Raw genomic sequence first — 13,932 nt, 5'->3', positions numbered from 1 at the left:
GAGGAATGGGCCAAAATTCACCCAACTTATTGTGGGAAGCTTGTGGAAGACTACCTGAAACGTTTGACCCAAGTTAAACAATTTAAACGCAATGCTACAAAATACTAATTGAGTGTATGTAAACTTCTGACCTACTGGGAATGTGATGAAAGAAATAAAAGCTGAAATATATAATTCCCTCTACTATTATTCTGAACTAAAAGTGGTGATTCCTAACTGACCTAAGACATTGAATTTTTACTAGGATTAAATGTCAGGAATTGTGAAAAACTGAGTTTAAATGTATTTGGCCAAGGTGTACGTAAACCTCCCACTTGTGTGTGTGTGTGTGTGTGTGTGTACCAGTTAAAAGTTTGGACATTCTCATTCCATGTTTTTTCTTTATTTTTACTATTCTACACTGTAGAATAATAGTGAAGACATCAAAACTATGAAATAACATGTATGGAATCATGCAGCCCAAAAAAGTGTTAAAAAATCGAACTATACATTATTTGAGGTTCTTCAAAGTAACCACCCTTTGCCTTGATGACAGCTTTGCACACTCTTGGCATTCTATCAACCAGCTTCATGAGGTAGTCACCTGGAATGCATTTCAATTTACAGGTGAGCCATTCCACAAACTTAATTTGTGGAATTTCTTTCCTTCTTAATGCATTTGAGCCAATCAGTTGTGACAAGGTAGGGGTGGTATACAGAAGATAGCCCTATTTGGTAAAAGACCAATCCAATATCATGGCAAGAACAGCTCAAATAAGCAAAGAGAAATGACAGTCCATCATTACTTCAAGACATGAAGGTCAGTCAATACGAAACATGTCAAGAACTTTTAAAGTTGCAGTTGTAAAAACCATCAAGCGCTACACTGACACTGGCTCTCATGAGGACTGCCACAGGAAAGAAAGACACAGAGTTACCTCTGCTGCAGAGGATAAGTTCAATAGTTACCAGCCTCAGCCCAAATAAATGTTTCACAGAGTTCAAGTAACAGACACATCTCAACATAAACTGTTCAGACGAGACTGCTGAGTCAGGCCTTCATGGTCAATTTGCTGCAAAGAAACCACTACTAAAGGACACCAATAATAAGAAGAGACTTGCTTGGGCCAAGAAACACGAGCAATGGACATTAGACCGGTGGAAATCTGTCCTTTGGTCTGATGAGTCCAAATTGGAGATTTTTGGTTCCAACCGCTGTGTCTTTGTGAGACGCAGAGTAGGTGAACGGATGATCTCCGCATGTGTGGTTACCACCATGAAGCATGGAGGAGGAGGTGTGATGGTGTGGGGGTGCTTTGCTGGTGACACTGATTTTTAAAAATAATTTAAGGCACACTTAACCAGCATGGCTACCACAGCATTCTGCAGCAATGCACCATCCCATCTGGTTTGCGCTTAGTGGGACTATCATTTGTTTTTCAAGGAACAATGACCCAACACACCTCCTGGCTGTGTAAGGGCTAATTGACAAAGAAGGATAGTGATGGAGTGCTGCATCAGATGACCTGGCCTCCACAATCACCTGACCTCAACCCATTGAGATGGTTTGGGATGAGTTGGACCGCGCAGAGTGAAGGAAAAGCAGCAAACAAGTGCTCAGCATATGTGGAAACTCCTTCAAGACTGTTGGAAAAGCATCCTAGGTGACGCTGGTTGATAGAATGCCAAGAGTGTGCAAAGCTGTCATCAAGGCAAAGGGTGGCTACTTTGTAGAATCTCAAATATATTTTGATTTGTTTAACACTTTTTTGGTTACTACATGATTCAATGTGTTATTTCATTGTTTGATGTCAAAATAAAGAAAAACCCTTGAATGAGTAGGTGTGTGTGAAAACTTTTGACTGGTACTGTATATATACATACACACTACATGACCAAAAGGATGTGAAACCACTGCTCATCGAACATCTCATTCTCAAATCATGGGCATTAATATGGAGTCGGTCCTCCTTTTGCAGCAATAACAGCCTCCACTCTTCTAGGAAGGCTTTCCACTAGATGTTGGAACACTGCTGCGGGGAGAGCATTAGTGAGGTCGAGCAATGATGTTGGGCGATTAGGCCTGGCTTGCAGTCGGCGTTCCAATACATCCCAAAGTTGTTCGATGGGGTTGAGGTCAGGGCTCAGTAGAGGCCAGTCCAGTTCTTCCACAACGACAAACCATTTCTGTATGGACCTCGCTTTGTGCATGGGGGCATTGTCATGTTGAAACAGGAAAGGGCCTTCTCCAACCATGAAACAGCCCCAGACCATTATTCCTCCTTCACCAAACTTGCGTATCTACTGCTCCAGAGTACAATGGCAACAAGCTTTACACCTCTCCAGCCTACACTTGGCATTGCTCCCAGTTTGGAACTCTGTAGTCAGTGTTGCAAGTGCAGACAGACAATTTTTACGTGTTTTGTGCTTCAGCACTCGGCGGTCACGTTGTGAGCTTGTGTCGCCTACTGCTTCATGACTGAGCCGTTGTCGCTCCTAGACGTTGCCACTTCACAATAACAGCACTTACAGTTGACCTGGGGCAGCTCTAACAGGAAAGAAATTTGACGAACTGACTTGTTGGAAAGATGGCATCCTATGACGGTGCCACGTTGAAAGCTCTTCAAGGCCATTCTACTGACAATGTTTGTCTATGGATATTGCATGGCTGTGTGCTCGATTTTATACACCCGTCAGCAACGGATATGCTGAAATAGCCGAATCCACTGATTTGAAGGGGTGTCCACATACTTTTCTATATGTAGTGTGTTACAAAACAATAAGAACACCTGCTCCATGATTGACCAGGTCAATCCAGATGAAAGCTATGATCGCTTATTGATGTCACTTCTAAAATCCACTTCAATCAGTGTTGATGAAGGGGAGGAGACAGGTTAAATAAGGATTTCTAAGCCTTGAGACAACCGAGTCATGGATTGTGTATGTGTCCCATTCAGAGGGTGAATAGGTAAGACAAAAGATTTAAGTGCCTTCGAACGAGGTACGGTAGTAGGTGCTAGGCGCACCGGTTTGTGTCAAGAACTGCAACACTACAAGGTTTTTCTCGCTCAACAGAACAGTTTCCCATGTGTATCAAGAATGGTCCACCACCCAAAGTACATCCAGACAACTTGACACAACTATGGGAAGCATTGGAGTCAACAGGGGCCAACATCCCTGTGGAACACTTTTCACACCTTGTCGAGTCCATGCCCTGACGAACGAGGCTGTTCTGAGGGCAAAAAGGGTGGGTGCTACTCAAAATTAGGAAGGTGTTTCTAATGTTTGGTATACTCAGTGTGTGTGTGTGTGTGTGTGTGTGTGTGTATAAATAAAATCCATTGCAAAAAAACATTGGAAACACCAAGCGATTTTGGCTTCAATAGCCTACCATGTGTTGCATCTCCAATGCCTCTCCCCATACATCATTCTCATCTGTACTGTATACATTAATATTTACTTGGCGAGCAGCGCCGGTCCTTTCCCAGAGTACAGGAAAGCAGTAGTGCAACAAACTTAAGTAGTATTTTTTTTCTTCTTCTGAAAATAAATGTGTCAAGTACAAGCCCCTCAACCCCCAGATAGAACACAAGTGAAATGTATTTTTTGTTTCTTTAACTGAAAAAGAACCAGAAGACATTGAGTGAGCAGGCTCATGCTTTTCACGGTTACCTGGGTGATGGCAGCTGGCATGACCCTTTACCTTTTGACCTTTCTGTGACCTTTGAAGGCTTAACTTTGAGGCTATGAGTGAGCAAAAACAATTCATTAAAAGGCATTATTGAGGTGCCCAGACAGAGCTTACATTCCATCTTTGAAGAAAAAAAAGGAACAATGGAACAAAAAAAAATGTTTTAGCTTCCGTTGACAACGTACATTTTTTATTAAGGCTAAAATGACTTCATCTTGATCCTTTTTTGTCCTGTCCCCTCTCTCTCGCTCTCTGAGTACTACTACTTTTTCTTCTTGAACAAGCTCTTGATCTTGGACGAGGACTTCTTGGTCTTGTCTCCGTTGTCACAGGAGTCCTGAGAAGAGGTCCTCTGTAGTTTCTTCTCCTTGCCCCCCGCTTTGCCCTCATTATCCAGTGAGGTGAGGGATGGGTTGCGCCCCACCACCACCACCCCCCCTGCCCCCGTCATGCCCGCGGGCAGCTGGCCCATGCTATAGGACTTCTCCAGGATGCCGTTGAATACGGCCTTGTTGCCCGCCGTTGGGGTGGTGAAGGACATGCTGTGGGACTCTGGGATGGAGCCACGGGTGAGGTCGGGTGAGCCCTTGTGTTTGTGCGAGTGCGTGTGGGAGTGTGAGTGGTGCTCCAGGGCAGGGGAGGGGTTGGCCGAGGAGGAAGTCGAGAGGGACGCAACTCCCCCTTGAGGAGGGGGTGAGTCCCGGATGTAAGTCTGAGGTTCCTGCTGGCTCAGCATCATCAGCTCCTCGCGGGAGATCTTGCGGTAGGGGAGCTCTGGGCCTGGCGTGCAGGGGTTGGCATAGGACTGTTTCCGTCCCATGGAGGAGTTGAGAGAGTCTGTGTCTGAGGACGTATCCTGAGTGTCCCTGTGACAGAGAGAGACAGAGAAGCAGGCAGAGATGAGAGGCAGACAGACACAGAGCAGAGACACACACAAAGCAGACAGAGCAGGGGCAGACAGAGACTGAGTGTAAGAGAAATAAAAATAATTACAATGCAACTAATATCAGCACACATTCAATGTCTTATATTCTAAATAAATTACCCTAAACTGATCCGGTATAAAAGAGGGCAGAGGTGGTGAAAGGTAACATACCCCTTTCTCTCGATGAAGAGGATGTGTTCTTCTTCACCCTCTGGGTGGTAGGAGAGGGGTGGGCTGGACATAGAGAGCAGATCAGGGTCGGCAGACATCATTGAAGGCTGCGGGGTGCTGTAGAGACTCCGGCGGGACCGACACAGGCTGCTGCTGCGCGTCAGAGGGGGCCGCATTATAGAGGCTGCTGGGAAAATACCAGAGAGAGTAGGGATGTAGGTTACACAGCCAGATGTGGTCATAAAGATGGTCGGACTGAGCCTGGACTACAGTACTCGGACTGAACACACACACACAACCTAAAACACAAATTTTAAATCTATTTTAGCGTTGTTGATGTAAAAATCAGACAAAGTAAACTCACATGTTGTACTGGCCATCATCACTTTTGTAACGCGTTACGTAATCAGATAACTTACTGTATATGAGTAACAGAGTAAAGTAACACATAACTTTGTCAACTTTTTTTATTACAGTTACTTTGTCAAACAATGAGCAATACTTTCAGAATCATCTCTCTACCGGTCGCGTGTTTCCATGATCCGATCTCAACTTGTTTCTTAATTTAGTTCTCGAGCGAGCGGGAAAAGGCTGTTTGAGGGACGTGTCTATAACCAGAACTGGTCTGACCAAATCGGAATCCATGCTTCAAGATTGTTTTGTCACGCGGACTGGGATATGTCCTGGGTAGCCTCTGAAAATAACAGTGACCAATACACTGACACGGTGACTGAGTTCATCAGGAAGTGTATAGCGGATGTTGTTCCCACTGTGACTATTAAAACCTACCCAAATCAGAAACCATGGATAGATGGACGCATTCGAGCAAAACTGAAAGTGTGAATCACAGCATTTAACTATGCAAGGTGACTGGGAATATGGTTGAATACAAACCGTGTAGTTATTCCCCCTGTTAAGGCAATCAAACAGGCAAAACATCAGTACATAGAAAGTGGAGTCGCAATTCAAAGGCTCAGACACGATATGTATGTGGCAGGGTCTACAGACTATCACGGATTACAAAGGGAAAACGAGCCACATCGGGGACACCGACGTCTTGCTCCCGGACAAGATAAACACCTTCTTCCCCCACTTTGAGGCCCGCTCCCAAGGACTGTGGGCTCTAGTTCCCAGTGGCCGATGTGAGTAAGACATTTAAAACGCATTAACCCTCGCAAGGCTGCCGGCCGGCTCAAGATGTCCACCGTTGTTCCTGTACCCAAGAAAGCAAAGGTAACTGAACTAAATTACTATCGCCCCATAGCACTCACTTCTGTCATCATGAAGTGCTTTGAGAGGCTAGTTGAGGAACATATCACCTCTACCTTACCTGACACTCTAGACCAACTTCAATTTGAATACCGCCCCAATAGATCCACAGATGATGCAATCGCCATCGGACAAGAGGAATACCTATGTAAGAATGCTGTTCATTGACTATAGCTCAGCCTTCAACACCATAGTACCCTCCAAGACTGCCCTGTGCAACTGGGTCCTGGACATCCTGGGCCGCCCCCAGGTGGTGAAGGTAGGAAACACCTCCACTTCGCTGATCCACAACACAGTAGCCCCACAAGGGTCCGTGCTCAGCCCCCTCCTGTACTCCCCATTTACCCATGACTGCGTGGCCACGCATGCCTCCAACTCAATCATCAAGTTTTCAGACGACACAACAGTTGTAGGCCTGATTACCAACAATGACGAGACAGCCTACAGGGAGGAGGTGAGGGCCCTAGTGGAGTGGTGCCAGGAAAATAACCTCTCCCTCAACAAAACGAAGGAGCTGATTGTGGACTTCAGGAAACAGCAGAGAGAGCACACTCCTATCCACATTGAAGGGACCACAGTGGAGAAGGTGAAAAACTTCAAGTTCCTCAGTGTAGACAATTTGAAATGGTCCAGCCACATGGATAGTGTGGCTGGACCCTAAGCCCCTAAGACCTACAAATTTCTATTGATGCACCATTGAGAGCATCCTGTATTACCTCCTGGTACGGCAACTGCACTGCCCGCAACGGCAAGGTGGTGCGGTCTTCCCAACGCATCACCGGGTACACACTGCCTGCCCTCCAGGACACCTACAGCACCCGATGTCACAGGAAGGCCAAAAAGATCATCAAGGACATCAACCACCCGAGCCACGGCCTGTTCATCCCGCTCACCATCCAGAAGGCAAGATCAGTCTAGGTGTATCAAAGCTGGGACCGAGAGACAGAAAAACAGCTTCTATCTTAAGGCCATCAGAGTGTGAAATAGTCATCACTAGCCGGCTACCAACCAGTTACACAACCCTGCAACTTAGAGGCTTCTTCTCTATATAGAGTTGAAGTCAGACATTTACATACACTTAGGTTGGAGTCATTAAAACTAATTTTTCAACCACTCCACAAATTTTTGTTAACTTCACTAGGGTAGGGGGCACTATTTTCACTTCCAGATGAAAAGCGTGCCCAAAGTAAACTGCCTGCTACTCAGGCCCAGAAGCTAGGATATGCATATAATTGGTAGATTTGGATAGAAAACACTCTAAAGTTTCCAAAACTGTTAAACTAATGTCTGTGAGTATAACAAAACTGATTTGGCAGGAGACAACCCATCCAGGAAGTGGGATTTTTTTATATTTGTATTTTTCTATTGAATGCCATTACAGTATCCATTAATTTAGGACTCAAATTGCACTTCCTATGGCTTCCACTACATGTAGACAGTCTATAGAAATGGTTTCAGGCTTGTATTCTGAAAAATGAGAGAGTAAGACCACTCTGAATGAGTGGACCCTACAGTGTCCCAGAGATTTTTCATGCGTACGACCGAGAGCGCGCCTTTCTTGTTTACCTTTTATATTGACGACGTTATAGTCCGGTTTAAATATTATCGATTATTTAGGCTAAAAACAACCTGAGGATTGATTATAAACATCGCTTGAAATGTTTCTACGAACTTTACGGATACTATATGGATTTGTCGTCTGCCTGTTGTGACTGCGTTTGAGCCTGTGGATTACTGAACAAAACGCGCAAACAAAACGTTTTTTGAATATAAACAGGGACTTTATCGAACAAAACAAACATTTATTAAGTGCAACCATATGAAGATCATCAAAGGTAAGTGATTAATTTTCTCTCTATTTCTGACTTGTGTAACTCCTCTACTTGGCTGGTAACTGATTGTAATGATTTGTCTGCTGTGCGCTGTTCTCAGATAATTGCATGGTATGCTTTCGCCGTAAAGTGTTTTTGAAATCTGACACCGTGGTTGGATTAACAAGAAGTTCATCTTTAAACCAATGTATAACACTTGTATGTTTTATGAATTTTTATGATGAGTATTTCTGTTTTTGAATTTGGCACTCTGCAATTTCACTGGATGTTGGCCATGTGGGATGCTAGCAAACTACAGTTTTGGCAAGTCGGTTAGGACATCTAATTTGTGCATGACAAGTCATTTTTCTAACAATTGTTTACAGACAGATTATTTCACTTATAATTCACTGTATCACAATTCCAGTGGGTCAGAAGTTTACATAAACTAAGTTGACTGTGCCTTTAAACAGTAAAATTCCAGAAAATGATGTCATGGCTTTAGAAGCTTCTGATAGGCTAATTGACATAATTTGAGTCAATTGGAGGTGTACCTGTGGATGTATTTCAAGGCCTACCTTCAAACTCAGCGCCTCTTTGCTTGACATCATGGGAAAATCAAAAGAAATTAGCCAAGCACTCAGAAAGAAAATTGTAGACCTCCACAAGTCTGGTTCATCCTTGGGAGCAATTGCCAAATGCCTGAAGGTACCACGTTCCTCTGTACAAACAATAGTACACAAGTATAAACACCATAGGACCACGCAGCCGTCATACTGCTCAGGAAGGAGAGGCATTCTGTCTCCTAAAGATGAACATACCTTGGTGTGAAAAGTGCAAATCAATCCCAAAACAGCAAAGGACCTTGTGAAGATGCTGGAGGAAACAGGTACAAAAGTAGCCACAGTAAAACAAGTCCGAAATCGACATAGCCACTCAGCAAGGAAGAAGCCACTGCTCCAAAACCGCCCAAAAAAGCTAGGGTTTGCAACTGCACATGGGGACAAAGATTGTACTTTTTGGAGAAATGTCCTCTGGTCTGATGAAACAAAAATAGAACTGTTTGGCCATAATGACCATCGTTATGTTTGGAGGAAAAAGGGGGATGCTTGCAAGCCGAAGAACGCCATCCCAACCGTGAAGCACGGGGGAGGCAGCATCATATTGTGGGCGTGCTTTGCTGCAGGAGGGACTGGTGCACTTCACAAAATAGATGGCATCATGAGGGAGGACAATTATGTGGATATATTGAAGCAACATCTCAAGACATCAGTCAAGAAGTTAAAGCTTGGTCGCAAATGAGTCTTCCAAATGGACAATGACCCCAAGCATACTTCCAAAGTTGTAGGAAAATGTCATAAGGACAACAAAGTCAAGATATTGGAGTGGCCATCACAAAGCCCTGACCTCAATCCTATAGAACATTTCTGGGCAGAACTTAAAAAGTGTGTGCGAGCAACGAGGCCTTACAAACCTGACTCAGTTACACCAGCTCTGTCAGGAGGAATGGGACAAAATTCACCCAACTTATTGTGGGAAGCTTGTGGAAGGCTACCCAAAACATTTGCCCCAAGTTAACCAATTTAAATGCAATGCTACAAAATACTAATTGAGTGTATGTAAACTTCTGACCAACTTGGAATGTGATGAAAGAAATAAAAGCTGAATTAAATAATTCTCTACTATTATTCTGACATTTCACATTCTTAAAATAAAGTGGTGATCCTAATTGACCTAAAACAGGGAATTTTTACTTGGGTTTAATGTCAGGAATTGTGAAAAACTGAGTTTAAATGTATTTGGCTAAGGTGTATGTAAACTTCCGATTTCAACTGTACATAGACATGGAATCACAGGCTACTTTAATAATGGAACACTTGTCACTTTAATGTTTTCATACTACGTTACTCATTTCATATGTATATACTGTATTCTATTCTACTACATTCCAGTCAATGTCACTGACATTGCTCATTCTAATATTGATATATTTCTTAACTCCATTCTTTTACTTTAGATGTGTGTGTGTATTGTTAGATATTACTGCACTGTTGGAGCTAGGAACACAAGCATTTCGCTACACCCGCAATTACATCTGCTAAATATGTGTATGTGACAAATACAATTTGATCTGGAGAAATGTCATGATAGCTGTCCATAGAAATGTATAGAGAGCACAACTCCGATCTTTGCTATTGATCACTTCTGTGATAGCAAAGCCCATTGAGGCCTTTCCCATCGAGTTGCAAGTGTGCCCTCAATACATCTCTATGGGTTCGTGTGCCTGCGGTCGATAACCAAAACTGGTGGCTCGAGAAAAGAGTTTTAATGAAACGATAGGAAATCTCGACAGATGTTTGGTTTACAGTATATATGGCTAATGAAGCAGCCCAATATATAGCGCATCTTTTGAAGACTAGCACAGGAAAGCAGCACCACAAATGAAAAGAGAAACTAGTGATGGTATTGCTCCCTCTGACAATCGAACAAATGGTGAGATTGAGATTTTTTTCATGAAAGTAATGTAAAGTAATACAACTACTAATATAACATGTTACTTTCTACATAAAGTAATATTGCAAAGTAGCGTGTTACTTTTGTTCAATGTAAGGAGTAACAAGTGATCATACACACACACACACACAGTCACTTTACAACTCTAACTGGAGTATTTGCATTTCTGTGACAACCTCCATACGTACAGGTGAATTGTGGAATGATTGGAGGCGTGTCCTCATCGAGGTCGTCCACTCCACCGGCGATGGGGTAGGGGGGCACGGAGACGCGGGGCATGACCACCCAGCTGTGGTCAGAGTACAGGGTGGCAGTTAGACTGGGCAGCCCAGAGTTGTGCACCAGGGGGAAGCCACACAGTTTCTCAATCTGCTGCCAGCGGTGGAGACGCTCCCTCAGGCAGGCGGTCACCTCCGACAGGGACTTCCTGGAACAATCAATCAAATCAAATGTGTTTATAAAACCCGCTTTATATCAGTAGTTATCACAAAGAGCTTTTACAGCCAACAACCTAGACCCAAAAGAGCAAGCAAAAGAAGAAGCACATTGGTAAGGAAAAACTCCCTAGAAGGAAGAAACCTAAAGAGGGCTCCAGCTCAGATGGGAGGCCCATCCTCTTCTCGCTGTACCAGGTAAACTGTCTTTTTCCAGATATTACACTTTGGTTTCTGTGCCTATACCACTAATGCATGGACAACAACTTATTGTAATAGGTATTGACACCCTAGGTAGACTGACATAGGTGGGGATCCTGATTTACATGCATTTTGCTACACCCGCAATAACATCTGCGACCAATACAATTGTATTTACTTGTCTCGATCAGTAATCAATAGCTAGTAAATACCCAAGTCTTTCACATCGATTCAGCTCATGGACAAAGACATATGGACGAGGGTGACAAAATCCAACGCGGGTGAGTGTGCGTATTTGTCTATGCGTGTGTGTCTGTTGTGTGAATGCGTGTGTGTTATCCTACTTGGCCTCTAGGATCTTGTGGTCCACTTCATCCAGTGATGAACTGTGGGCGACGTGAAGTGTTCCAAACACAGAACTCCTCTTCTTTTTGATTTTCTCTGCCTGTAACCCATTTGAAAAATTACTATAATATGCTTTGCTCTAAATACTGTTGTATGACTAGATTTCTATACTATAGTATTCATTGCAGTGTTCTTGCGGAAGTATACTATAGTATTCACTGCAGTGTTGTTGTAGTATTTACTGTATTGGTTTAGCATAAGCATACTGTAGTATTTACTGTAGTGTTTTTGCATAAGCATACTGTAGTATTTACTAAAGTGTTTTTGGATATGACTGTAGTATACTATAGTATTCACTGTATTCTGTATTTTGTGGACAATACTGTAGTATTCACTGTAGTGTTTTTGTGGGCATGTCTGTAGTAAAGTTTATTACAGTATAAATACTGTAGTATTACTATAGTAAAAATGATAGTGTATACTATAGTAACTATTGCAGTGTTTTTATTACTGTAGAATTTACTATATAGTGTTTTTTGTTTTATTTGACATAGAAGTGGGGGCTTTCTCCTTGATGAAACCTACCGGGCAAATACTAAGACAAAATGTTCCATAACCTGTAAGACCGGCGATTGAATGGATAGTTCAGAGCTTCTGCTCTTATCTATAACCTGTAGGGAATACAATATGTGGTCTATACTTGGCATATAGGTTTCTCACTCATGGGTGCCACAAATTGGGATATTGGGGATGAGAATGGGTGGAGCATATTCAAATTAAAAAATGTAGTATGACTATAGTTAAAAACAGTGCTTTAGCAGACATATGACTATATTGGAACACAATCATCACTGAATGCATAGCATTCAGCAATATTTGCTGTCTATACTACAATAAAACATCAGTGCCTTATCTTGTCAAATATCTGCCCAGTTTAGCTGTTGTTCATGAATAAATTAAACAGTGAAACATCTCTTGTCAAGACCACAATCTGTTGGCTGGAGCAATAACAGACTGATATGCAGGCAATTCTACATGCACTGATATACACTACATGGCCAAAGGTATGTGGACACCGCTTCAAATGAGTGGATTTGGCTATTTCAACCACACCCGTTACTGAGAGGTGTATAACATTAAGCATGCAGCCTTGTAATATCCATAGAAAACCATTGTCAGTAGAATGACCCTTCTGAAGAGCTCAGTGACTTTCAATGTGGCACCGTCATAGGATGCCACCTTTCCAACAAGTTTGTAAAATTTCGGCCCTGCTCGAGCTTACCCAGTCAACTGTAAACGCTGTTATTGTGAAGTGGAAATGTCTAGGAGCAACAATGGCTCCGCAGCGAAGTTGTAGGCCACACAAGCTCACAGAATGGGACCGCTGAGTGCATAGCGCGTAAAAACCATCTATCCACGGTTGCAACACTCACTACCGAGTTCCAAACTGCCTCTGTAAGCAATGTAAGCACAGTTTGTCGGGAAGTTCATAAAATGGCTTTCCATGGCCAAGCAGTCGCACACAAGACTAAGATTACCATGCGCAATGCCAAGCATCGGTTGGAATTGTGTAAAGCTTGTGGTTATTGGATTCTGGAGCAGTGAAAACACGTTCTCTGGAGTGATGAATCATGCTTCACCATCTGGCAATCTAACGCACAAATCTGGGTTTGGCGGATGCCAGGAGAACACTACCTGCCCGAATGCATAGTGCCAACTGTAAAGTTTAGTGGAGGAGAAATAATGGTCTGGGGCTGTTTTTCATGGTTCGGGCTAGGCTCCTTAGTTCCAGTGAAGGGAAATCTTAATGTTACAGTATTCAACGACATTCTAGACAATTCTGTGCTTCCGACTTTGTGGCAACAGTTTGGGGAAGGCCCTTTCCTGTTCCAGGATGACAATGCCCCTGTGCACAATGCAAGGTCCATACAGAAATGATTTGTCGGGCCTCCCAGGTGGCAGGCTGGGCCCAGGCTCTGTCGCAGCCAGCCGCAACTGGGATGTCCATGGGGCGACGCACAATTGGCCCATCGTCGTCCAGGTTAGTGAAGGTTTGGCCGGCAGGGATATCCTCGTCTCATCACGCACTAACGACTCCTGTGGCGGGCCGGGCGCAGTGCACGCTACCAGGTCACCAGGTGTACGGTGTTTCCTCCGACACATTGGTGTGGCTGGCTTCTGGGTTGGATGTGCGTTGTGTCAAGAAGCAATGCGGCTAGGTTGGGTTTCGGAGGTTGCATGGCTCTCAACCTTTGCCTCTCCCGAGTCCGTACGGGAGTTGTAGCGATGAGACAAGACTGTAACTACTACCAATTGGATACCACGAAATTGGGGAGAAAAAAAGGTTAAAAAAACCCAAAAATGAATAAAAAAATGAATGATTTGTGGAGATCTGTGTGGAAGAACTTGACTAGCATGTACATAGCCCTGACCTCAACACCACTGAACACCTTTGGAAAGAATTGGAACGCCGACTGCGAGCCAGACCTAATCGCCCAATATCAGTGCCCGACCACACTAATGCTCTTTTGGCTGAATGGAAGCAAGTTCCCGTAGCAGTGTTCCAACGGCTAGCGGAAAGCCTTCCCAGAA

At 43.6% G+C, this 13,932-nt stretch overlaps 1 protein-coding gene across 2 annotated transcripts in view; it reads right to left on the bottom strand.

Annotated features, from left to right (window-relative positions):
- Positions 1-3,264: 3,264 nt before the first annotated feature.
- stim2b (stromal interaction molecule 2b) overlaps positions 3,265-13,932 on the bottom strand; it is a 90,698-nt gene continuing 80,030 nt past the window's right edge. The window contains exons 9-12 of one of the 2 annotated variants that reach the window (XM_021615368.2): positions 11,340-11,440; positions 10,549-10,787; positions 4,767-4,953; positions 3,265-4,536 (exon numbers count right to left, since the gene is read on the bottom strand). In XM_021615368.2, coding sequence (XP_021471043.2) covers positions 3,933-4,536; positions 4,767-4,953; positions 10,549-10,787; positions 11,340-11,440 — 1,131 coding nt within the window. In that variant the 3' untranslated portion in view covers positions 3,265-3,932. The remainder of the gene's footprint in view (positions 4,537-4,766; positions 4,954-10,548; positions 10,788-11,339; positions 11,441-13,932) is intronic. The other variant, XM_021615370.2, reaches the window with a different exon arrangement.

This window comes from Oncorhynchus mykiss, chromosome 9 (genome assembly GCF_013265735.2).
Source record: "Oncorhynchus mykiss isolate Arlee chromosome 9, USDA_OmykA_1.1, whole genome shotgun sequence".
Classification (NCBI taxonomy): Eukaryota; Metazoa; Chordata; class Actinopteri; order Salmoniformes; family Salmonidae; genus Oncorhynchus; species Oncorhynchus mykiss.
The sequence above is the reverse complement of the archived record's forward strand: the minus strand, read 5'-3'. Positions and strand labels throughout refer to the sequence as shown.